We start from the raw sequence: 24,029 nt of genomic DNA, 5'->3' as shown, positions 1-24,029 counted from the left end.
CATTATATGGCCTGGTTTTTAACTAAAAAAATTAACTGATTGAATTGTCGTCAAAATGTTAACTCGACTATTTAAAATTTTATCTATGATTACTACATGGTTTAGGAATAAGAACGCCATGGTCTTATTATATGCGACAATATCATTCGGACTTTCATGGCAATCTGCAACAGATAATATTTGTGGTAGTGTTTGCATGAAGAAATGTTTGCTTGAAAAAAAAGCGGGGCTGGATTGGACAGCCCTGTTGGTGAGAATAGAGAATTACGGATTTGATTATATTTTAAATTTTATAACGTTTGCAAAAACGACGTCTATAAATAGAGTAGGCAATAGACGTACATACCTGAATTACAACCAATTTAGTGATCAGGATCAACCTCATAGAGAAATCCCGTGTCTGGCATCAGTACACGATTATATGACGTACTTTGAACAAAAACCCGCCATTTCTCCAGATCAGTTGGCTTAATTTTGCCCGTGCCACCAGCGCCAATCATTCTGCATGCTTCAGGCCCAGTATACATGTCACCAGAGACCTTATCTACCAATACAACCTCCTTTTTATCCGAGATCTTTTCAGCCTTCGTGAATTCGTAAAAACCTCGCCCAGTGCGAAATAACAGACTGTTGCGTTGAACGAATGTTTTAATATCGATACGCTCGTCTACATCAAGTATTTGAAATCGAGAAGGACTGATTGGCACCAGATCACACGATACCGCTTCTTTATAAGTTGAAACTTCTCGACCAGCGAGGGTGTCAAACAATGCATGTAATGAACGGTTCATACCAGCACCTGTGTTTGAAATAAATTGATAAACTGATGACTGAGCACGTGTAGAACAATATAAATGATCAGAATTAAGACAAAGAATATAGAGAGGACCTCGTTTCTTTATGTAAAAATATGCAATCAACTGATCAGAAGGAAACGAACCTTTCCCGCGTCTTTTTACTTCCTCTTCAAATGCTTGTAGTTGCTCTATCGACTGTTCTCTGTAGCAAATGGCGGTCAGGAAATCCACAATTGATGCAAATTGATCCAGCTTTAGATGCCAACCACTTGTAATTTTCGCCAGTCCACTACACGAAAAATATTTAAACAAATTTGCCAGTACTGCCATGTCTAAAAGAATTACTTATAGTTATAGTACATTTAAAAAGAGGGCTAAAGCCAAATCGTGGTAACGCGTCTAAATACCCAGGGGCCAGGGATTCACAAGAAGTCAATGTATATTTAACTCTACATCTGACCTACAGTACATGAAGATTACTGCATGTACTCTGACCTGTAAAATGAAGTGGAGGAAGCGTTCCCTAAAGCTTGGACTGCATAAATATGAACATTCATATCTTCATACAACGTCTTGGCTTCATCTTTCCAGTTGATTTTGAGGGTATTGAGATGGTACGCGGGACCATGTGGAGGTGCATCTCCGATCATTACCAGAGCACGTTGAGAATTTGGACTCCACGACAGCTCCGTCCTAACCTAAAGGATAATAAAGAGAGAAAAGGCGTTGCTAATGCAGTGATGAAACATCTCACATGCCGGAGTTATAATGACGCCATTAATTCCCGCTCTGATCGGACATAACTGGACGATAATCATTTCTAAACTCCAAGAGTCCAAGATCCAAGGCAAGATAGTATATTAGCAAACGCAGAATTGCAAGAATAGATTTATGTTTCTTTTGGAAAAATTGCTTGCATTGGTAAATGTCGTACGAATTCATAATTCGCGATTGTAGAACTAAAAGTATTTAATTTGAAATGAGGTGAAATGGTCCCGGCTATGTACTGGTTGACTGGTGAAGAAATATCATACTGTACCTGTCTTAATACAAGTTCATAACATTCCTCAAAATCATAGCCACATGTTGCAGATACATCCTTTACAAACGTACAGAGCTTATTCTCGTCAGTAGTAAAATCTACCCATTTCGTATCGTATGTACTTTCCTTGTCCTGATAATCACCATGTGCAAACACTGCCACCCTGATGTTAGGAATGTCTTGAAAAACACGTTTTATTGTCTCTGCAACTTTACGTCGAACCTAAAACATAATAATATAATCCTCATGCATTGGTGTATTGATCAGCAAAAGGAATATGTGGAAGAAATTTCTTTCATTCTCGAGACCTTCGTCTAACAATAATCACCTGTGTGAGACAAGGATACATGGACCCTGTTGTATCAAAAGAAAACACAATTTCTTTAACACCAGATGTTTCAGTTGGGTTGGTTACAGTGGCTGGTCTTGGCTTTTTACTTGGCGATGGTTCTGCCTCGTCCTCTTTTGCCTCATCAACTTTCTCTGTGTCACTCTTTTCTTCAGCCTGCCAAGGGTAATTATACAATGAAATAGTTGACAAATGTGGAAGATTGTGAAAATAATTAAATGAAAACAATTCTCAGTTACATACACAGAGCAAGCCATATATAAATGAGCAGAAGGCAGTATGTATGGAAATCAATATGACATATATAACCTGTGGTGATTACAATACCTTTCCACCGCCTTTGGCAGTTCTGCCTCTTTTCACAGGTTTGGTTTTTTCTTTGGCACCTGTGTGAAAACATTTACAATTATGTAAATGTACTTGTATTTTTGATTTCATCTTTGCACTTTTTCCTCTTGAATTTTTTATTTCATCTTTACACTCTTTCCTCCTACATTATTTTTGTTCTCTTTCCTCTTGGATATTTGCTATTTCCGCTTGAAGATCGAGTGCAGCAGTATCAGAATATTTAACGAGTATGTGTTTTGTCTTAGACTACAGGTAAGCAAGTGGACATATTTCTAAAGAAACTTTGCAGGATGAATTGCATGACTTCTTTGTTATGGAAAGGATATTAAAAAAGAAGAAATACAGCAACATAATTTAAATTAAGTAGAATCATGTGTTTAGCTGGTTTGGTAACAATTTGCATGGTGGATTATGATTAACACAAATTACTAGTAACCTGTATCAGTTGATGTACTGGGGGTGCCAGCACCATCCTTTGCGTCGGATTCTCCAGTATCATACAAGAAATCCGAATCTTGTACCAAAATACGATTGTATGATGTTGACTGGACAAACACATCAAAATCTTGCAGCTTTTCACGATCTAGTTTAAACTTGGCAGTTGCCTTGGGAATATCCAGGACATCACGTACCTTTAATTTTAAACAACTTAGAAGTTAAAGAAAAGTACTAAATTTACTATAGATAACTCCAGATGCTCCTGTATATTTGTGGTCATCATTTTATAGTCATTCATGTTATATGCATTGCAGTTTCACCTTTCTCCTGCACCACAAGGGCAGGAATATGCAGAACCTGAGGGGTATAGAACATGCAGAATTTGTTAAAAGGCTATAAAAGGCTCTGTTTTTTAAATCGCAATATGAATGTAATAATTTGGAAGACAATTGCATCTAATTTGCAACTATATTCTGCAGCAGATGCATCTATAAAGATGATGATAAACGATATAACGTTTCATGGTCCCACAAACCTCGTCGCCAGTCACAATTTTGCCATCAGACTTTCTTCTCACGATAATTTCTTTATTACCCTGGATAGTTTCTGGCTTTGTGAGCTGGTAAAATCCTTTTCCTGTTGCAAATTCCAAGTCGTTTGCCTTGAAAAACTCGCGAATAGAGATACGTTTCGTTACTCGTAAACACCTGAATCTCGAAACTGAGACAAGTTTCTTTGCTTCAGATTTCTTAGCTTTTCTTGGCGGCATGTTTAAACTCCTTTATCAAAATATATCGTACAATTTTCTTAAAAATTCTTTAAACTATTTTGGAAACCAAAAGCGTCCAAACTATTGTGGTTTAATAATAGACAAACAATGAGCAAAACAATCACCCGATTCGTACATTCTATTGTACGCGATATTGAGTCATTGACATTTAGATCAAGTTAAAATATAAATTAATCCTAGCCATTTTTCGTGGTTTTACATTATTTGACTGATAATTGGCACATTCAGTGGTCCTTATAGAGTCGTGAAGTGTATGCTACCCGGGATAGGATGATGTCATGGCAAAATTTGGTGCCTATCAAAAAATTATTTAAAATTTCGATACCCCATGATAACCATGATTCAATAACAGCAAACAGTATTAAGTCATTTAAGTGTTAAGACTATATTCCATCACATTAAACAGCACCTTTACTAAACCTGTGATGATATCTTTTTATTTTATACTCGCTCCAAATACATACCATCTCATGATAATTGCTGCATTTAATTAAAACACATAGACAATTAAAATTAATATAATTTAAAAATTCAATCTTCTTTTTAAAGATTATATACATTCCATTGTTGAAATTAAATAACATTTACATAATTATAGAGTCCTAAAGGTGTTAAACCTTAAGGATTGCTCAGTTTGTTAAGATAAATCAACGCACGTGCACGTGCACGTGAAGCATGTTTCAGACGCCGAACTTTTCATGTGCCAAATCGAATGCAAATGAACTTAAGAAAAGTTCAACGTTTGGAACGGGCCTGAATTGAATGTACATAGACCCAGAATTGATTTTTTCACCTGCCACCAACAATACATCGTCGACTATCGGTGAGATCCGGGGTTAAACAGTTAAATCGTTAAATGATCAATTTTCTCTAAAAACGTGGGATGATTGTGGTACAGGTTTTTCAGGTTTCGAATAGATGTATGTTGCAACTAGAACAGCTGTCGCACCAGCTAAAAATTGTCTAAATGAAAAAAGATATTTGTGCAAATCAAGGAACCACAAGGTGGTTAATAAGAGAAACTAAATATCTGAAAAAATTAACAACCTTTTAACTGGCAAAGTTCGTGTTTGGGGCAAAAGTTTAGGGCATAATAAAAGTCTGATCCATGAACCCATTGCATGCATGCAAACGGAGCAAAAATAACGAAACTGGAACGGCTAAAAACATGGTAGCTACACATCAACTGCTATTTCCGTTGCAAGAACGTATGCGCTTTGGATCCCTCAAACAAAGTTATCTATATATACCGCCCCGTTGAGCTATAAATGGGATGAGTAGTGAAAAAATCCTTGGCGGAAAAAAATATTGAAATTTATACACTGTTTTGCAACATACCTTGATACTTCAAAATCATGAAGGAAATAATATGATATAATGGAAGATACTATGATTGATATCGATGTGGCAAAACCTTTTAAAATATTATCTGCATACTTGACAACCGTCGCAATAACCAAGCCATTAAAAGCCTACACAATTTAGAAGAGATGTAAATTTATCAAAAGTGTAATACTTTTAGCGATGAAAAGTCTTGAAAATTTAGATCAATAATAATTGTCTATACCTGTAAAAATATAACTGCCCAAGCATATTTATTGTATCCTTGAAAAAATCCATTTTTTTGAATTGCAGTTCCATCATTGATATATACGGCACTAAGGCCAAGTATTATACCAAATAACGCTGTAAAAAGAAGATAAATAACTTAAAATAAAAGTCAATCATGAATGAAATCATAATATCAACCGTCAAATACATGCACAAGTTGCATGTGGTGTGGTGAGAATATTTTCCTTGGTTTAAAACAACTAGAAATTTATTCTCAACAGAAAGTGAGGCGGTCCAGACCTCCCTTTGAGGCCACTGGATGCGTGCAGTGACTATCATCCTTACCTAGCTGAACATTTCTCATCCATAGAGATAATTTAGAGGTTTTCAGTACTTTCTCAAAATATACTCCGGCGAATCCACTAGAAAAACATGCACACAGCACCGCCACAAGTCCTACTAGGGATTTAGAAATATTTCTTTGTTCGGCATTATCTTCTACATCTACTTGTTTACGCTCATCTTCGACTCTCCACTGTAGCAATAAAAAAGTTTTTATTACGTAATTTTCAGTTCAAACCTCTGCTATTTTCATTCTTTTTTATTTAACCGTCGGACCATAAACACGCCAAAATGGAGGAGATGAGAAAATACCTGAACAAGTGTGACTCCAAACATTAGAATAACTAGTGATAACCATTTCAGTCTACCAAGTTGCTTTCCAAGAAGTAATACACTGAACAACGCCGTTGTTAATATCTTGAGTTGATACGTAACCTATGTGAGAATCAATTCATTAAATAACATACGCTAGAAAGAGAAAATCGGCTACAGAAATCGTGCATGGCCGTTCAAAGATGAACCAATACAATGATATTGGTTGTATCATTTTAAATAACTGAAACTGTTGCGTACGATGTAGTCTGCTTCCTTCCCCTAATTCGTGGAAATGGACAACTTGCACACTGCATGGAATGGAAATGCACACACTGTATCGTTTTTTATCAGGGCACTTATAATATATATAGTGTAAGCGCCCTGGTTTTTATTGCATGGGGTGCACGGTTAGTGGACGTTAGTCCCATATCTTCATCACATCAATAGGAGGTCCCTTAATTTAAAAGTCGTTTTCAGGTCAAGTTCTACTCTCAGTAGCTATCTACTGCGCACTACCTACTATATTAAGTAAGGCTGGGTTTTCAGTTGCAGAGAAATAGTTCGCTAGCGAAATATTTGCATATTTTTTTAGTTTTGAAATCAGAACAGTCCAGCTGAACTAATTTATTTATTCTGTCAAAATCCAAAAGAAAATATGCAAATATTTCGCTAGCGAACTCTTTCTCTGCAAGTGGAAATCCAGCCTTATAGTTATACTGACATAGTATAAGAAAGCAGAAATAGACTGATTTAGGAATGCTATAACTTAGAATCATGACGTAATGCACAATTTCTGTTTATGTATAAAAACAAAAAAAATATTCGTTTTCGAGATGAAAGGAAAGTCGAACTCGAGTACCTACACGTTTGCGAAAGCGCACATTATTGTCACGAATCAAAAGACACATGATAAAAATGATAAAATAAGGCAGGGTATTATCAAAAAGATGCTAAAAGATGCTATCCATTCCGTGGAAGTACGTTTGTCTTTTTCTGCTTTTTCATATTTATGGTCCAGAAATAATAAGCAAGAAGTTTGAAGAATACACAATGTTGCTCAATCAAGAATATTGCAAAGACACAGAAAATAAACAACAATGTACTGTTGAGCAGATAAGAGGTTTGGTATTGCTTGCGAACGATACGTATCATTCTTTGCTTGCCAATCTAACGAAATATTTCGTTGATTCGGGTCTTAAGCGAGCTTTGAAGACGTATTTTAGCCCTTCGGAGAAAAAACGAGACCTGAAGAACCTTTACAAGAACCCATCTCGTAAAGAAAATCAAGAAAATGTCAATGTAAGCCTGGCTATGGCGTCAATGATAAAAAAGTTTCAGGAAAGTTATGAAAGCACCTTGGAAGGCAATGCAGCAAAGAACATAAAAGAACGATTAGATACGATTGCATACGATTACAGAAAGACCAACGCTTTTTGCACAACAAAGTTTGGTATTGACCCAATAGATCTTTTCAACCTTATCAATGACGTTGCAAGAATGACAAACATGTCGCAAGAACTTCAGAATATTCTTGAGACGTCGGTTACAGTGGTGAACGAGGAAAGCAGCATGGTTGAAAACACGGATTTTGCTGTTGATGGAAAGGTGCATTATATTCTTATAGCAGTTTATCGCAATGGTAAGGATATCATTAGGATTATATTAGAATTATACAGATCTTTTGTGATCGAATAGAAAGCATTTATCATGAATATTTAGTGGTCGCGTTTTTTTATACACGCTGTGGTGATATGTGAGTGCATATGACTCGGGTGTATGATAGTGATGCTGAGTTATCAACCAGGCAAGCTTAACAATTAGCTTGACCACGGCGAGCTCTTAACTAACCTATTGGAACTTTTATTTTAGCGTTTTTTTCTGTTCTAAAATCACACTGTAACTCAAGAGTCAGATCCTTGACCTAGCGTGGGCTGTGGAGGTGCAGTGGTGGAATATGGGTGGTGGAGTATGGGTGGTGGAGTGTGGGTTGTGGAGTGTGAGTGGTGGAGTGTGAGTGGTGGAGTGTGGGTTGTGGAGTATGGGTTGTGGAATGTGGGTGGTGGAGTATGGGTGGTGGAGTGTGGGTTGTGGAGTGTGAGTGGTGGAGTGTGGGTGGTGGAGTGTGGGTGGTGGAGTGTGGGTTGTGGAGTGTTGGTGGTGGAGTGATGGTTGTGGAGTGTGGGTGGTGGAGTGTGGGTTGTGGAGTGTGGTGGTGGAGTGATGGGGTTGTGGAGTGTGAGTGGTGGAGTGTGGGTGGTGGAGTGTGGGTGGTGGAGTGTGGGTGGTGGACTGTGGGTTGTGGAGTGTGGGTGGTGGAGTATGGGTGGTGGCATGTGGGTGGTGGAATGTGGGTTATGTAGGGTAGCTCCAAGCTTTAAGTAAAAGCCAGAACACATTTCTTGATTGTGTAAAAATTATTTGATCATGTGAACAGCTAAGATTAGAATACTTCTAATTGCTCATATAACCAACATTTACTCACATTTCCAGCACACAACTCATTTGATATTGCCCTGGCAGTGTTCTACACTTACTATAAGATCAGCCCCTACGGTTATCAGAAAGATGCTGACCAAGACTTATTGAAAAATTTAGTGCGCTTCCTAAAGACCGCCACAGACGAAGCTGATGGTCGCCTGGTAAGCAAAGGGCAGGATGATTTGGAAGCTTATTTCTATAGAAAAGCATATGAAATGTTTATGAACAAATGTCCCACTCTGTTGACTGGATTTAAAAAAGTTCAGGAGGAGATCAAATCAGATGTTGATGATTGAAATATATATACTAAAGATGGTGGATTTATTTGTGGAACATTTTTAAAACACATTCTTTTAATTTCAGTTGTTATGTAAAAATATTTTATTATAGCAAGGCATTTGCTTCTATTTGCTTTGTCAGAGACAATTGGTTTAGTTGCAAATATTTCATAAAGATGAGTCACATTAACGCTGGGGTAGACTAGAGATGAGTGATGCAGGGGGGTCAACCCCAGATGACTATTAAAGTCATTAGATTGGCACCCATGCACCTTCTGAAACATGAAGTTATTGAAATGTCACAAAATCTGCCCCATTTTTTTACAAATATACAAACAAACCTGATAAGTAGCAGCATCCAAATTCGACAGTGCCAGGTACAAAAGATTATTTTGCACGGTATATAAAAATGCAGGAACACACATTTTTAAGTATCACTGTTGGTTTAGAGAAAACATCCTGATATAAGGCGTTATAAAACTCTTTGGGATGAAATCTTGAGTCTTTAAGAACAATAAAAAGACAAATAAATAGTTTCAGGACTTCAGATAAAAATACAGCGGTCGAAGATAAGTAAGGTTCTTGTCCAGTCCTATTGTTGACAGTTCTTGAGTAGCGAAGCACCAAAACCATTGTCGACGTTTGAACAGTTAAAACTCCCAGAGCCAAGTATTTTAGGCGAAATCGAAATATTCCGACTAGAAAAAATACAACTATGGTTATCAGTAATATTTTTAGCGTCAAGAGTTTAAGAACAAACATATTTAATACCTGTTACGAATCGTTCAACTCCTGAATGCACGACCGCCATATTGGTTAATTTCTACTGTTTGTAGAGTCGGAACTGGTCGGAAAGCTTTGGTCTTCGGCGCTTCCCTCCACTGCCACTGGCTTCGGCCCGGCCGCACGTTTGTAAAAATGTTAAAAGTATATATGTTATGTAAACTTATGCTACACTGTATATGCAAACGAATCGGACAGAGGAATGCAGAATAATACTTCAATTATCGAAAGAATAGTGTTAGTGGTTCACGCAATAAATCATCAAACAAGAATTATTTATTTCGCCACGAGTACAAATACGTTTAGTTTTACACGAGTACAACTATTAAAAAAGACACATTATCATCTTATTATCATTATTAAACATAGTTCACGCAAATACATTCAAAACTCAAATCCATCCGTAGCTTTTTCACGTCGGCCAAAACATCCACAAGATGAAATAAAATAAAACAGAAATTGAATTGAGAGAAATCAAGTTGTTTTGCGCAAATGGAAAATCTAAACACTTTCTACCATGTTTCTATCATGTGGTATGTGCTTACAAAACTACGCGTCATGGGCACAGGGGCGGATCCAGGGGTGTTTAAGGTGTCTTGAGACACGGTCAGATTTTGTGTGATGAAAATTTATCCCTTTAGTGGCTTTATACTGATTACTCATTCGCGTCAGTGTTCATTACTTATTATTAGTTGTGGATACAATTTGTGGATACTCTAATACATTGCTTTAAAGCAATCTGAGTTTCACAATAACACTTGCCAGGTTGGCATTATGCAAAATAATAACAATAAATATATATGTGATAACACTTGCCAGGTTGGCATTATGCAAAATAATAACAATAAATATATATGTGTACTGTGTACACGCCTATGAATTATGATGTGGATAATATATACTAACAGCTGTTCCTTTTAGGTTCAACACTGTTATTCTTAGATTTAAAGGGTCTTAATTTCGAGTGGAAATTAAGACACTTTAAACCTTTACGGCTTTAGAATTTACCTGCATCGAGTGAAGCGCAAAAAATCCTAACTGATTTACCCTAACTATTATTCTTAGTTTTCCGGCAGACTTGATAATGGTCGAATACGCCGTTTTTACGACGTATTTCAGAGTGCGATACACATGTCAAAACTATGCCTATTGAAAGCCAGAAAAATCTGAAAAAATGGAAAAATGTCCACAATCCTGCGCCACCGCGTTGAATCTGCAATTTATTTAAAATATTTTGAGACAAATATCTCTACAACTTTTTACTAAGTAAGAAGTTAAAGCCTACGATCTGGAATATTGTAAAAATATACTGTAGTTCTATGAAACTAAATCCTTGCAAAGCCTTAACACTTCCATAAACTTGTTATTCTTGTACGTGCTTTCTGTGGAAGAAGAACGACATACCCGGGAGCTTTACATGGAAGAACGAGGAATGTGACCAAGTTGCAAGGATAATCTTGTTATATATATGTATATATGTAAATGTATCTAATATACATAATTGTATATATTATGACTCACTCAAACGAGGCAACAATGATCTCTTTTTAGTTCCAAACCTCTCGACATTACCCAAAAAAAAGTTCGAACAGAACCAACAATAATACTTGTCAGTAATGGCTACCGCGTTTGAACGAGCGTCTCTATTTTTCTATAAGTGTTCTACTGACTTCTAGTATAAATGAAATCGCATGAATAATTGGAAACGAATGATTTGGTAGAATGAATTCAGACTAAATATTTTTACTGTTTAAATCAACCACTTGTTGAACGATTCTCGCCATTTGTAACGGATTATATATAGGTACTTTAAAAACTTATGTTTTGTGTTTAAAAGCTAAAAGTTGGTGACTAATCTATTTTTATCGTCCTTAGTTGTTTTTGAGTAATCACCACCACCATCACCATCATGTTCATCTTCAGCTTTCGCGTCTTTTCCTTTAAAGTTGGCGTACATCTGTTCATCAAATGACGTCAAAAATGCTGATACGACGTCATAACAGAAGATATATTGTGCCTACGAAAACCAATATTATAATTAATCATATTCATATACTGTAATAGCTCACACCTTCTGTATGTCACCTCCTATATCTGTATGTCGAGCCTGCGAATTGTTTTTTCTGGCAGGCTGTGATCGTTAGTTGACACGTGAAAAGCAAAAACGGACGAGAAGTGACAGTATTAAAAAATAGAATGATAGCATGAAATAATCTCACATCCTATACAATATAGGCTACAACATTTTGTTTGCTAACAAACCTATATTGCGCAGCGAAGCCTAATTGATAGCAAAGAAAGTAGAAACCTAGCCTAATGAAGTTCGGACAGATCTGACGATTTAAAAAATGGACCTTTCAACTCTACTTATATTTCACTCATACAGGAATAATATGCTGAGTCTTTTATACAAACAAAAGTACCTCATTTGCTATCATCTCCTTTCTTTGTGCTTGAAGATTTCGAAGAGTCATTTGTAAATCGATGTTGTTTTCAACTTTGACACGTTCGATGCAAGATACCAGGGCGCAAAATGTTCCAGTCCGACCCCCTCCGTTACTGAGGAAGAAAAAAAATTCAATGTACATCTTCGTTGTTTTTTTACCAAGTAATAGACCTTTCTTGAGACGTAAAATGAGAAGAGCCTGGTGTTACACGAAGTTTGATTGGCTCGTTATAGTTTAGCTGAGGAAATCAAACTCCGCAATAGTTGGCCTGTATTATCTCATAGACGCGTCAACCTAGGAACCTTTTATTTCAGTAGTGTTTAATCAATTATTGCCACTATTGTGGCCTTTCTGCCGTAAAACGGTGGGTGGTCAATACTTACTCGCAATGGACTGTAACCAGCCTATTTCCAGATGATCTTTGAGCCTTCTCGACCTCGGCTAACAGGCAGAGCATCGACGATGTCGAAGGCAAAACTCTTTGGGACCAGCCATCAAAATGGAAATGTGTCACTGATAAAGAACAGCCAACATTATCCTAAAATAAAAGAGAAATAATTCTTTGTTACACTGTCGTGTAGGTATAGTCTGTAGGTATACACAAACTGCACTAGGTGTAACTGTATGCAGTTGAAAATAATGCACTTCACTGTAGCTATCTCGAAGAAACACATGAGACCGTAACGAATACTACTTCCTGCGTGTGCAAAAACTTATAGTAGACTTACCCGAGTATCTGACAGTTTGAAATTTCTTATGGTAAATCCAGAAGCAGCAAAATCTCTGTTTATTTCTTCAAAAGCAACTGTAATCGGTCCATACGAAGTGTAACCGTCCTCTGGCCAATATGGACCAAGCGCATTCTTAAAAAGTGTGAAGAGTAAAATAAGGCCCTTTCGAATTAGCGTGCCGGTGTCTTCAGATAGAACACTGCATAAAAAAGAACTACTGTAAAAGCTTTCACGCCCCCCATTGTCTGGAAGTTACTACAATAAATGCTCCTGAGGTATGTTTATGCAAATTTTGGTCACCTTGATATCAACTTAGACGACACAGAATGATCATGATAGGCCTAATTACGATTATCATATCATTTGTATTTGACGCGATCAAAATTGTTGAAAGAAATCATGAGCAAAGTTCTGCAAAATCCTGCAAAATCACAAATTTGTGCACGGTTTACTAGAGGGGGTTCACTAAATCAATTACCCGCCATAGTAGTCAGATGGGTGAATTAGAATTTCTCTAATAATGGTGATTGGTAATCTACCAAAGGGAAAAGGAATGGTAAGATCCAACGTCTCCTGATCCAAGGTATCTTTTGTAATTGTAATCAAGGTGACAGCAGTTCAGATATTTTGATAAATGTATCTCCTGGTCAAAGGGTACTTGCAGAAACTCGATTTTTTTAACTCACCAACTCTTCCCTGGTCGAAATTGCTACAACAACGGCGGATTTCTGTTCGTGTATCATTCTCCAGAAATCATTCACCGTATTAGACATTGGGTGTTGAGTTGCAATGAAGTTCTCGGCAAATTGATATCCCTGGAAATGGTAAGGACGAGAATCTTAAGGCTTGTATGCGGTATGATTTTCGATATAAATTTACCTAATTTAAACTTACACATATAAATGAGGCATTTATGTAATCAGTTCTGTTTTGAACCTCCTCCAGGTGGACCCGATTATAATCAACTATATTAAAATAAATAAAACGATGAAATATCAACGTACAATATATTCTCTTTTGTTCCCGATACTTACAAGGTAGAAGTTGAGATCTGTTTTTCTTCTGGTTATCACTTGAAAATCCATCTTCGCAAGATTCTTGCTCGACTCTCTTTTGTAGGTTCTAGAGTTATTTTAAACATGCAGAGGTATTGCTTGAAAATGTCTTTAAATCGTGCTGCAAAAGCCAGAAGCATAACTATTTTTTACGACACACCAATTCTTAACAGAATCTTATCCCCCCTAATTCTAACTTCTAAATTTTAACGTATGTATTGTCCAACTATTAACTAATAACAAAAACCTTTTCCTATTTCTATCATCAGTCCGGGAATCGCAATCTTGATCCTGTATCAAACTCAAAATAGTTAAAACTCATAATACAAAGTTCTAGGCTCTAATACCTCGAAAAGCTCTTTCCCTTTTGTTTTTATGGTGCCAGGAATATTTTCCCGTAATGAAGCAGCTCTTTCACGAATATCAGTAGACGATTTTTCCGTATCAGGAAAGGAAATTGCTTCCAAGATTGCATGATGGATAAATCTGTATTGTGCCTAATAACGAAACAAAAACAATTGCCAATAACCAAAAAACAACTACAGAACCCCCGCCACCCACAAGAGCAACAAATATACACACGTAAAAAGAGAACAAGAACGACCATAAATAACCCAAGAGAAACTAAAACAATAACACTATATCACAACGATGGTAGACTGACAAAAAGAAAGCCATACGAGTAACGTGAATACAAGAATAACAATCCAATTAAAAAGACTATGGCCGAAGCTAGACCGTTACGTAACTAGGGAGTAGGGGCGAGATTATTAATATTTATGTTTAAGATCAGTGGCGCGCGGATCTAGGCTTTATACTCAAACTCTATTTCATTGTACCTGGATAAGGATGGGATTATTTCCAACTGGAAGGATATAACAATAAAAAAATCAAACACTTACCTCGGTTTGAACCATGTAAACACGTTGTTTTCGCATCTCTCTAACAACATTTGGAATATCAATCGAAGGATCATCATCTTTTTCCTCATCCAACTTATGCAATATGTAATCAACGGCAATAAAGGTTCCTGTTCGACCCACACCAGCACTAAAAAACCAACCATACCTGTTACCTACCCCATGGTGTGAAATAACATGCAAATATATGCTATATAGGGCTTGTCTGCCTGCCGGCACTAGGATTGAAAATAAGCTAATAATTTGGGACATCAAACAATAGAAAATTCCTGATATTTATAAGGAGGCAGCAGGGGAAGTACAATATTTAGTTAGTGTTAATATTTTTAAAATAAGTTTTATTTTAAACTATGATCAATTTGAAAGACTTCACCGCTAACCTGCAATGAACTACAACTGGTTCTGGGCCTGACTGCCCTGCCAATCCTGATCGGTATCGTTTATGGAAATGTAGGAGCGGCCCTGGATATTTGGGGACTCCATGATCAGGCCATGCTGTGAAGTGAAGATGCTGAACGAGACGAACCTGTCCCGTCTCTATCTCCTGAAAGAATTGAACAAATATATATAAAGTCATGCATAAATAATCCTACTTAATTAACTTTTTGAACGGGTTAAATCTAAAATTCGTGAAAAAGTACACATTTTAAATTAAAAGAAATTTTTTAATCGCTTCTAAAGTTGGGTTAGATGCCGACACGTTTTCGGCTTTGCTATATTATCTCTTGCTAAGCATCTTGCACGCTATAAATTTAACTGCCTAAAAAACCTCAATCACCTTGCGAACTATGTTTCGAAAATTGTGATAGAACGTACCTTTATTTCAAAGTATCGTGTTGTAAAATCAGCAAGTTTTGTTTCACCAGTTAGTTTGAGTTGTAATTTGCCGTATCGTTTCTCATCACTGTTAGCAGGCCAGTATTGGTAACACTTCACCTGTTATTATAATAAACAGTCTTAATAGCGGCACTAGAAAGAATATTTCAGAGCAACAAATTGCTGCCATGAGAGAGTTTCGAACTTGCATTTCCCCGTTGTCATGCATACACCGCCGTTTTACTGTATCAAATAACTTCTGCATGTACTTACAATGCCTTTTTCCTCTAAACCTGTCAGCATTACAATGATGTTTACATCTTGCTCCCAAACCATTTGCCAGAAGTCATCACATGTGGCAGGTAGCGGCCCTTATAAGAAAAATATAGCTACATTGAGTCAATCATACATAATGCATGCATGGACAGGGATATTGATTTTGAAAATATAATATTGAACATTTCAGCTATGATACTTTTAAAATTACAAGCAATCAACGAACTTTAATACAGCATTAAATACAACGAGGTACTAAGAATGAGAACACAAATGAAAAAGAAAAGTATAAAAAGAAAACTCCATTAGCAGAACCTTACTGCATGATGAAAGAAAAATATTTAGTTGAAATAAAAAGCAAACCTTGGGTTGCGATATATTTTGACGGAACTCGGTATCCCTACGAGAAGAAATAAATATTTAACAGAAAATATTTAAACTTGTCTTATGACAAGTGGCAACTTTGGGTGAGTTTACTTTACTAGAAGACGGCCACTAGTGAAAGAATACTTCTGATTCTCCCTTTACCCCAGAGTCAAAACGCCTTAAAAATGCCCTGCAATTAAGTGGGAAGAGAAATTATATTACAATTCAAAGACAATAGAACGGTCAAGCAAGCATTGTCCAACCTTTATAAAACTGGCGTTAATGTAATCTGTATTTTGATCTCTTTCTTCTCTTTGAAGATGTACTCTTGTGTAATTATCTTTAATCATGGAGAGAATTGATATTAGTTTTTATAAATTAAAAAAATCATATCATGATTCCATAAACTTACAGTTGCACCTACAAAGAAAAACCTAAGTTCTACTCGCTATACGTGTGATTATAGAGCAACAGTGAAAATGGTCCAGGAGTTTTATTTACTGACATAAAGTCATTCTTTCTAATTTCTTTCATTGTCTTTTCCATTGCATGCGAAGCAAGAAAGTTTTAGCAACTTGAGGAAAGATTCAACGAGGTAAATTTTACAACTGAAGCACTTTTTGCCGCTCTGTGCCCGAAAGTTAGCCAACTAGTCTTTTCGTCCAGGGGCCGGTTGTTCGAATGGCGTTTAGCTTATATAAACGATGGATAAGCCAAAGTTTAAAAATACTCTCATATACATCTTGTGAATGACTGAGCCTGCATCTTATGCATCTAATATCTACTTCCATTAAAAATAAAGCTATTATATATTTTGTTTTTCATTTTCAACTTACCCGCCGTTTAAGTTATACGCCTTTCGAACAACCGGCCCCTGGTCTATGCTTATGGCGTAAAGACCGGTAGAAGACACTGGTAATTGGTAGAATTAAGAGACTTACAAGGTACAATGTTTCTGTATCGATTCTTTGACATATTAACGTCTGAAGTAGCATCGCTCGTCTCTCTGCTCACTGTGGCCGGAATGCTCTAAAAAGGTTGAAAAAACGTACATGCTTGCTGCATGCACTCAGAAACTCATGGTTATATAATATTATTGACATAGTTTGAAATAACCTCACTAACAAAAACCATAGCTGCTAGCGGCGCTTTGGCGAGGCAAGTATTTAACGTCTTTAACTTTCCCTAGGCTCAGGAACTTTCCCTAGGCTAATTGTCACTAAAAATCGACAAAGTTCTTACTCGGAATTCGTTATCCCCAAATTCTTTTGATCGAAGGTAAAATCTAAATTCAGCGAGTGGTATAGGACTAATGATTCCTGTAAAAACATTGTGCAACATCAAAAACAGCAGAAGATTGCGATAAAAATACTGATCGCTCTGTGACCCTGTAATCATGAGCCTGACTAAATTATAAAACAGTAATATTTATATGACAAATCAGGCAAAACATACCGGTAGGTGGATGTCTATGGTATGGTGAATCTAGACTGGTGTTGTCTCTATAGAAAATTAAAAAAAATGTGTTATGCTTTATACATGGCATTGACGGAAACATTTTCAAATATTTTCGTTTTCACCCAAGAAATGCTTAGAAGCTAGCACCTGGAGCTAAGTAATTTATAAAAATTTGCCAAATATGTATTCTATTTCCGATTGAGATCAGAAATAATTCATCAGAAAGAGATCAGAAAGATTCGTATACGAATGAAACAGACTGTAGTGGACGATTTTTGTTATGAATATGCTTCACCTCAATTAACGTTCGATTGACGCCGATGACGATTGAGATATACGTGAAACACAGTTTAGCGCCAAATTTCACGATCGTAATTTGTTGATTTACTGTTTTGTTTATTTGCTTTACTATTTATTAAGATTTTTAATATTGTACCTTTTTTTACACTTTCTCTGAAACCAAAGAGCGACAAAAATGGCACCCAAAATTGATATTATGACAAGCGGAACGATCCAAATCAAAGGATTAGAATCTAAACGATGATTAAGTCTAAGAGCTATGTCGTATGTGAATGTATACATTCCAACTTTACGCTAGTTTAAATCACCAGGGTTTCCGAAATGCAAGGAAATCTCTTTGCAATTGACAACCATAAGCGAGGAAGGGAGGGAGGGAGAGAGGGAGAGAGGGAGGGAAGGATCTGCTTTAATAGAATATTTTCTGCATTTTTAAAAAGTTGTTTGTTTCTCTCTTTTGTCATTGCTATATCCCCCTATGAGGACAGTCATATGCAAATAAGTTGTGGAAACTCTGTACATCACTCAAAAAGTGGCATTTAAAGTACGACTATGATGGTTCTGTTCTTTAGAATGCTATTGTTATGTAAATAATTTGCAATTATTTATCAAAACTATCGAAGCATATTAAAAATAAAGTAAAAATATAATAGTTTACAGTATATAGCTATTCAATAAAGGAAGAATGATCTGTTAAAGAGAGTGCCTGTTAAATATATGAAATGAAGAACCAACATAATTCGAAAGACATCCAGGTTTCTTATGTTTGATTCCGGGTATTGATTAATTATTTTCAACTTACCTTCATCTGTCCTAGATCCACTGTCTGCGGGTGAAGTACTAACCACTAATGCATCGGTTGTGGCGTATTTATCCTAATTTTGTAAAAGTTTGAATAAAACAAATCGATCTTGTTTAGTTGACCAAACGAGTGATTTCGGCATGTAGGTATATCAGGCCATCCAAACACGGAAATTTAAGTAATTGTTTAATAATAATCTTGTATAAAGGTATACAAAAATCACTGCATCTGGTGAATAAAATAGGTCCTAAACAAATATAACAGACTGCAGACATGAATATGTCTACGAAATAAACGCAATGAGAATTCACCTTTGTTGTGTATCCTCGGAGAGCCACTGCATACTTCCTGCTGGATATCAGGGGACCATTTTCGTATTCCGTTATAGCTCTTTTTCTTCTTGGCTCGCTTTCTTCTGGGAATGGGTCGTCGTATTTCTCGCCATTCCCGACAATAAAATACTTGTATTCTTCAAATACATTGCCTTTAAATGCAAAAACTACATATGGAATTCCAGTTTCACGTTTATTCCATTGCTCGGACGAAAACTGAATATTTTTATCAAAAATATCATTTGTATCTTCTTTCGTATCATCCAGCATTGCCACAATAACAATGTAAAAACTAAACAAGAAATAAGAGTTTATATATCTCTGTCAGTATAGGTAATTATACAGACTGCACTAACAAAAACTCCAGCAAATATTCATTACGTCAGGCTGTATATAGATCATATAGCATAGAAAATCTAGAAAACATCTGTCTCTGTAGATTGTCTATGATCATAGAGATCGAGGAGTTGCAAGATGCATTATAGTTTGCAAATATCTCACATGCACGAATTCCGAAAAAATAACAAATAAATAGTCAAGAGGGTAAAGCCTCTCACCCACTCATCGCAGAAACCATACACAATCCAGAAGACAATCCAATGTCTTTTGGATTGTCTATGCAGAAACAAACTCGCAAGCTCGATGCGTGTAATTTTGTCCAATCACGATGCTTGACAGTTTATTTTAATAAGATGCATGCAAACAATGATGAAAACACTCGCAGCGAGCTGATTTTACGATGAGTGGAAAAGAGCATTAATAGCTTCCCTGTGAATAAATGTAGACATAAACTCATAAAGCATGACATGGTTCATGGTTTATGGGCAGACGACGAGTCTCAAGGACAAGGAAAATAAAAATTCACGAGAAGCAGTTTTTATAAATTTCGGTTATATGCATGTATTACTGTAAGTAATTTAAAAAACTTACGAGATTTCTCCATTCTTGTCCGCGAACTTCGGCAGTTCTAAGGCTACCATAGTCTTAGAATCAAAACTGCTTTCGCTAGGCTTAAACGTTCCCGGAACTTTTGTTGGCGATACAGGATCTATATAAAGAATCAGAAACAGATTACATCGGTGTTGTATGTCCATTTGGAATGCGAAAAAAGCAACAAAATTTGGCCTCTCATTTAACTAACGTCCTTTTTCAGTGGTCGAATTTATGATTTCACTCCTCGCTCCACCTCCAGCAGAAGTAAATGCCTGGACCAAGATATGATATTCAGTATTCACTTCGAGTGAAGTCAAACGCACAAAATATTCATTTCCCGATACGCTTCCTTTTTCCCAACCATTTTTGTCAGTCGTTTTTCGGTAGTAAACGACATACTTGAGAATTATACCAAACGTATTCGCAGGTTTCGTCCAATTTACAGAAATTGATGTGCTGTTCAACGGTTCTGCCGTAACGCTTTGTGGCTCCGTTGGAACTAATATTAATAATATAACGTAGGATAATATACACATAAGAATATAAGCTGCTTTGAAAGGCACTTCTCCTTACAGAAACAGAGGAATTGTATCAGTTTATATGAATCTAAAAAATCTTGCTTGTCACTTTACACTACGGTTTGTAAACCCTCCTTTATACCCGAATCATTCTACACCCCGGCTCCACAGTACTAAAAGCAAGAATCACAATATAAATACATAAATAATTTACCTCCTTCAAAAGTCATGTTCCATATTGTTACACTTTTATCGCCCCTACCGACCGAAGTCACAGCGTAAACCCAGAATGAATAGTTGGTGTAAGGTGTGAGTTTGTCAATCCTATATTCCGTTTCAACAGTTGAATTGGAGATGTTACCGTTCTTTTCTTTTGTTTTCTTATAGTATACAAGGTATTCTAGTATGATACCGTTACTATTACTGGGTGGTTCCCATGATAAATGAACGGTTGTGTTTGACGTCACATAGGCAATCAAATTCAGTGGCTTAGATGGCGCTAAAAACAAGACAATGCACTTTAGCAAGTACTTTGAAGTAATCCTGCCTGGAGCACGCGAGATCTCGCAGCTGAGCTGATGACCTCAAGAAGCAGGCAACTTAGTCCAAAAACAATCCTAAATCATAAAAAATTATAAAAAAGATATTTGTGAATATAATCGAGATAAGTACACTCGGCGTTTGTTCTCTTGCATGATTGATTAACGGAATTAATGTCTTTGGGAATAAAATACTAGCTACCATGCATGCAGCAGAAATCTTAAACTTCTTTCATATATACGAAAAAGACATATCGCCTTGTATAATAAGAATTTTACTTACTGTCTTCTTTTGTTTGTGCGGAAGTAGAAGCCACATCACTGACACCGATGTCATTTTCTGCGGTGATTTCAAAGGTGTAGTTTCGGTAAGGCTTCACTGAAGTCACATATGACATTACGTTAGATGGGAAACTTTTTTTCAGCATTGTAACGGACTTTCTACCAACGACAAAATACGTCAGGTTATAAAATTTTATATCGCTGTTGCCCTGAAAATTTGCCTTCCATTGTAGGAGCGCGGATCTGGCTGTGATATTCTTAGCTGTTAGGTCGACTGGATCAGGTCGTTCTAGGTGTTGAAATGAACGTTAAAGCAAGTTATTGGAACAAACACTTGGCAACTAAATGGAAATAAAGAAATGTAAGTTACCTAATACAACAAGTGAAACGTGGTCGATGTCTGTTCCAGCATCATTTCTTAGAAAGCAGCTGTAATTCGCAGAATCATTTCGCGTAAGATTTTTAATCTCGAGATAACTAAACCAAGAAATTAGATTTGAAATATTTCTCTGCGGAAAACTAATACTGTAGCGCGAGTTGTTTCTAGTCAATTCTTCTTTATTTTTCATCCATGATACTTGAGGTCGAGGGAAACCATAAATTGTGCAGGTAAACAAGACAGGTTTTTCAATCTTCACACGTTTGGTGTTTGGAGTAACCGCGATTGTTGCAATAGGACGAACTAAAAAAGATAACAAATTATTGTGAATGTGACCATGTAGATATGTATCTTCATGCAATTTAACCCCTCGCTTCTAGTTGTGACTTGCTACAGAGAAGTGAGCTCCAAGCTGAATCCATTCTTTAGTAACTTCCTGTTCGTCATAATTTTGATCAGTTAATGGTTAATAGAAAATATATATCTTATCTTTCTGCTATCCTACCGTGAACAACCAAAACTGATGTTGTTCTATCTCCATCTTTTCTGTTTTTCAATTCACAGGAATATTCTCCTCTGTCAGCATAACTTAGGCTACTTATTCTTAACCATGATTTTATGGTGTTATACGGTCCATGAACATTATTCATGAGTTTCCTTGAAGAGTTCGATATTGACCGATTATTTCTCCTCCAGATAACACGAGGAGTAGGAATTCCACTACCACCGCACGAAAATATTGCACGTTCAGTCTCATTGTGAGTTTGATTTACAGGAGAATTAGATATTTTGGGTCGTGCTATAAAGCAAAAAAATAATATTAGTTGGAAGACAGGCGTGTAACCCAGCATTTTGAATTGGATTTCTATATAACAGCTTAATTATAAATTTTACCAAAGTCTCGTTTCGATCATATAGTGAAAAAAAAGAGGTGAGAGTCTTTTGTTGTCGTCGATAGCTATCTCTTGTCGGCAAATATTTGTTTTTATTTTCTCCCATTTTTTACATTTTTTTAAGAGGATCGTGTCTCAAGGTGAAATATAGTTGTCGACAATTACTACTTATGATTACCGATCATTTAACTTGTCGCCTGTAATTATGAGGTGGCTTTCAAGGGTTTTTTACCGACGTCAACAGTAGTAATGCATAAACGCGGTATGGGAAAGAAATTTTCACCAAACACACTTCACAAAAAAATGGCAAAATGGCAACGCTACTCATTCAATGGAACAGGTTTTTCCATTCTTCTTACCATTTTGATGACTTCACTGGGTGAATTATATATAAAATTCGTACGAAAAAGAGACCGCATGTATTAAGTATTAACCAAGTACTCTCTGTACTTTTAATGGCTTTACAATTTTGAATATACTTGTTTTGCCTCATTACTTCATGAAGCAAAATATTTAGAGGGATACACGCAGAAAAACTTACCAAAGACAGTAATATTCGCTGTTGTTGTCTTATTTCCTTCAATATTTGAAACCATACATGTATATATTCCTTCATTATCGACCGTAACTGGATTGATGTATAGAGAACTTTTTGTATTATTTTTGGCAGCATTTGGGATTGACTTTTTGCCATTGAAAAGCCAAGAATATGTCAATTTGGGGTCACCATAAGCGCTACAGTTGAGCACATATGAAGTACCATTTTCAATGTCATTGTCTTTTAGGTCTTGCAGTATTTGTGGTCGAACTATAAATAAACAGATGAAATAGTGAAACTACAACACCATTACACGATCCCGCCCTTAAAGTTACCGCATACATACAAATTCGGCTAAGCTTATTGAAAAATTAAATGTGGATTTCAAACGACAAGTATAGTAACCATTCTTCCATCAGAATTTTTCTCGCGCGCATATCGACAAGCTTTTTTTGTAAAATTTCAAACCAGTTGAATATCAGTCTAGACGATACAGATATCGAAAGACGAAAGTCTGAAATAAGCCTCCGTGCAGATATCAGTACAAGTATAACGTCAAAAATATACGCATTTTAAAACCCAGAATAGAATCTTATTTGCGAATTAAAAGGCCAACTACAAAACAATTCTTTTACTTGCCATGGACAATTAATTTAATTTTCCTTTTCACAGGGCTTCCTCTATTATGAGCAGAACATTCATACATTCCCTCATCTTTATTAGTTACATTCTTTAACGCTAAAACACTTGTTCCTAAAACACTGGGTACCAGTGTCGTGTTCCTTCTGACTGCCGTGTTCCAGGTTACAGTGGGTTTTGGAACACCAATCGCTGTGCAGTTAAATGTGACGTTTGTACCCTGCAAAACTGTGCTTGTGTTGGGGGATTTAGTAATAAAAACACTGGGTACCACTAAAACAAAAAAAACATAGAGGC

At 36.4% G+C, this 24,029-nt stretch overlaps 3 protein-coding genes across 3 annotated transcripts in view; all 3 read right to left on the bottom strand.

Annotated features, from left to right (window-relative positions):
* Positions 1–104: 104 nt before the first annotated feature.
* On the bottom strand, positions 105–3,827 carry LOC114515562. The gene is made up of 9 exons (XM_028534847.1): positions 3,510–3,827; positions 2,973–3,168; positions 2,516–2,574; positions 2,168–2,344; positions 1,837–2,061; positions 1,293–1,495; positions 941–1,086; positions 347–799; positions 105–164 (listed from the first exon to the last, which is right to left on the bottom strand). The coding sequence occupies exons 1-8, from the start codon at positions 3,741–3,743 to the stop codon at positions 363–365; spliced, it is 1,677 nt and encodes a 558-aa protein (XP_028390648.1). The 5' UTR covers positions 3,744–3,827; the 3' UTR covers positions 105–164; positions 347–362.
* Positions 3,828–4,388: 561 nt separating this feature from the next.
* Positions 4,389–9,622, bottom strand: LOC114519612 (UDP-N-acetylglucosamine transporter-like). The gene is given in 8 exon segments (XM_028539777.1): positions 4,389–4,727; positions 5,103–5,236; positions 5,332–5,450; positions 5,661–5,850; positions 5,970–6,092; positions 9,070–9,159; positions 9,161–9,426; positions 9,500–9,622. Coding segments are annotated over 8 exon segments (1,065 nt in total). The 5' UTR covers positions 9,540–9,622; the 3' UTR covers positions 4,389–4,624.
* Positions 9,623–10,702: 1,080 nt separating this feature from the next.
* Positions 10,703–24,029, bottom strand: part of LOC114532921 — a 29,483-nt gene continuing 16,156 nt past the window's right edge. Inside the window, exons 19-46 of the mRNA XM_028554541.1 lie at positions 23,733–24,005; positions 23,097–23,363; positions 22,168–22,461; positions 21,654–21,965; positions 21,285–21,572; positions 20,677–20,961; positions 20,153–20,443; positions 19,942–20,059; positions 18,991–19,303; positions 18,680–18,752; positions 18,017–18,113; positions 17,578–17,624; positions 17,365–17,441; positions 17,064–17,151; positions 16,386–16,462; positions 16,120–16,156; positions 15,754–15,851; positions 15,481–15,600; positions 15,045–15,208; positions 14,647–14,794; positions 14,092–14,241; positions 13,724–13,811; positions 13,584–13,654; positions 13,376–13,504; positions 12,687–12,821; positions 12,342–12,496; positions 11,935–12,070; positions 10,703–11,528 (exon numbers count right to left, since the gene is read on the bottom strand). Coding sequence (XP_028410342.1) covers positions 11,349–11,528; positions 11,935–12,070; positions 12,342–12,496; positions 12,687–12,821; positions 13,376–13,504; positions 13,584–13,654; positions 13,724–13,811; positions 14,092–14,241; positions 14,647–14,794; positions 15,045–15,208; positions 15,481–15,600; positions 15,754–15,851; positions 16,120–16,156; positions 16,386–16,462; positions 17,064–17,151; positions 17,365–17,441; positions 17,578–17,624; positions 18,017–18,113; positions 18,680–18,752; positions 18,991–19,303; positions 19,942–20,059; positions 20,153–20,443; positions 20,677–20,961; positions 21,285–21,572; positions 21,654–21,965; positions 22,168–22,461; positions 23,097–23,363; positions 23,733–24,005 — 4,511 coding nt within the window. The 3' untranslated portion in view covers positions 10,703–11,348. The remainder of the gene's footprint in view (positions 11,529–11,934; positions 12,071–12,341; positions 12,497–12,686; positions 12,822–13,375; positions 13,505–13,583; positions 13,655–13,723; positions 13,812–14,091; positions 14,242–14,646; positions 14,795–15,044; positions 15,209–15,480; positions 15,601–15,753; positions 15,852–16,119; positions 16,157–16,385; positions 16,463–17,063; positions 17,152–17,364; positions 17,442–17,577; positions 17,625–18,016; positions 18,114–18,679; positions 18,753–18,990; positions 19,304–19,941; positions 20,060–20,152; positions 20,444–20,676; positions 20,962–21,284; positions 21,573–21,653; positions 21,966–22,167; positions 22,462–23,096; positions 23,364–23,732; positions 24,006–24,029) is intronic.

The sequence above is a fragment of the Dendronephthya gigantea genome, unplaced genomic scaffold, assembly GCF_004324835.1.
Source record: "Dendronephthya gigantea isolate DGI-Jeju-01 unplaced genomic scaffold, DenGig_1.0 000000F, whole genome shotgun sequence".
Taxonomy (NCBI): domain Eukaryota; kingdom Metazoa; phylum Cnidaria; class Anthozoa; order Malacalcyonacea; family Nephtheidae; genus Dendronephthya; species Dendronephthya gigantea.
Note: the sequence above shows the minus strand (reverse complement) of the source record. Positions and strands in the feature narration are given on the sequence as shown.

Bases quoted from the DNA above. Each gene is read 5' to 3' on its own strand.
- LOC114515562 (XM_028534847.1), bottom strand. From the start codon at position 3,743: ATGCCGCCAAGAAAAGCTAAGAAATCTGAAGCAAAGAAACTTGTCTCA. The intron at 3,169-3,509 runs GTTTGTGGGACC...TTAAAATTAAAG, and splicing joins AAATTGTGACTGGCGACGAG to GTACGTGATGTCCTGGATAT. The intron at 1,496-1,836 runs GTACAGTATGAT...ATTATCCTTTAG, and splicing joins ATGAACTTGTATTAAGACAG to GTTAGGACGGAGCTGTCGTG.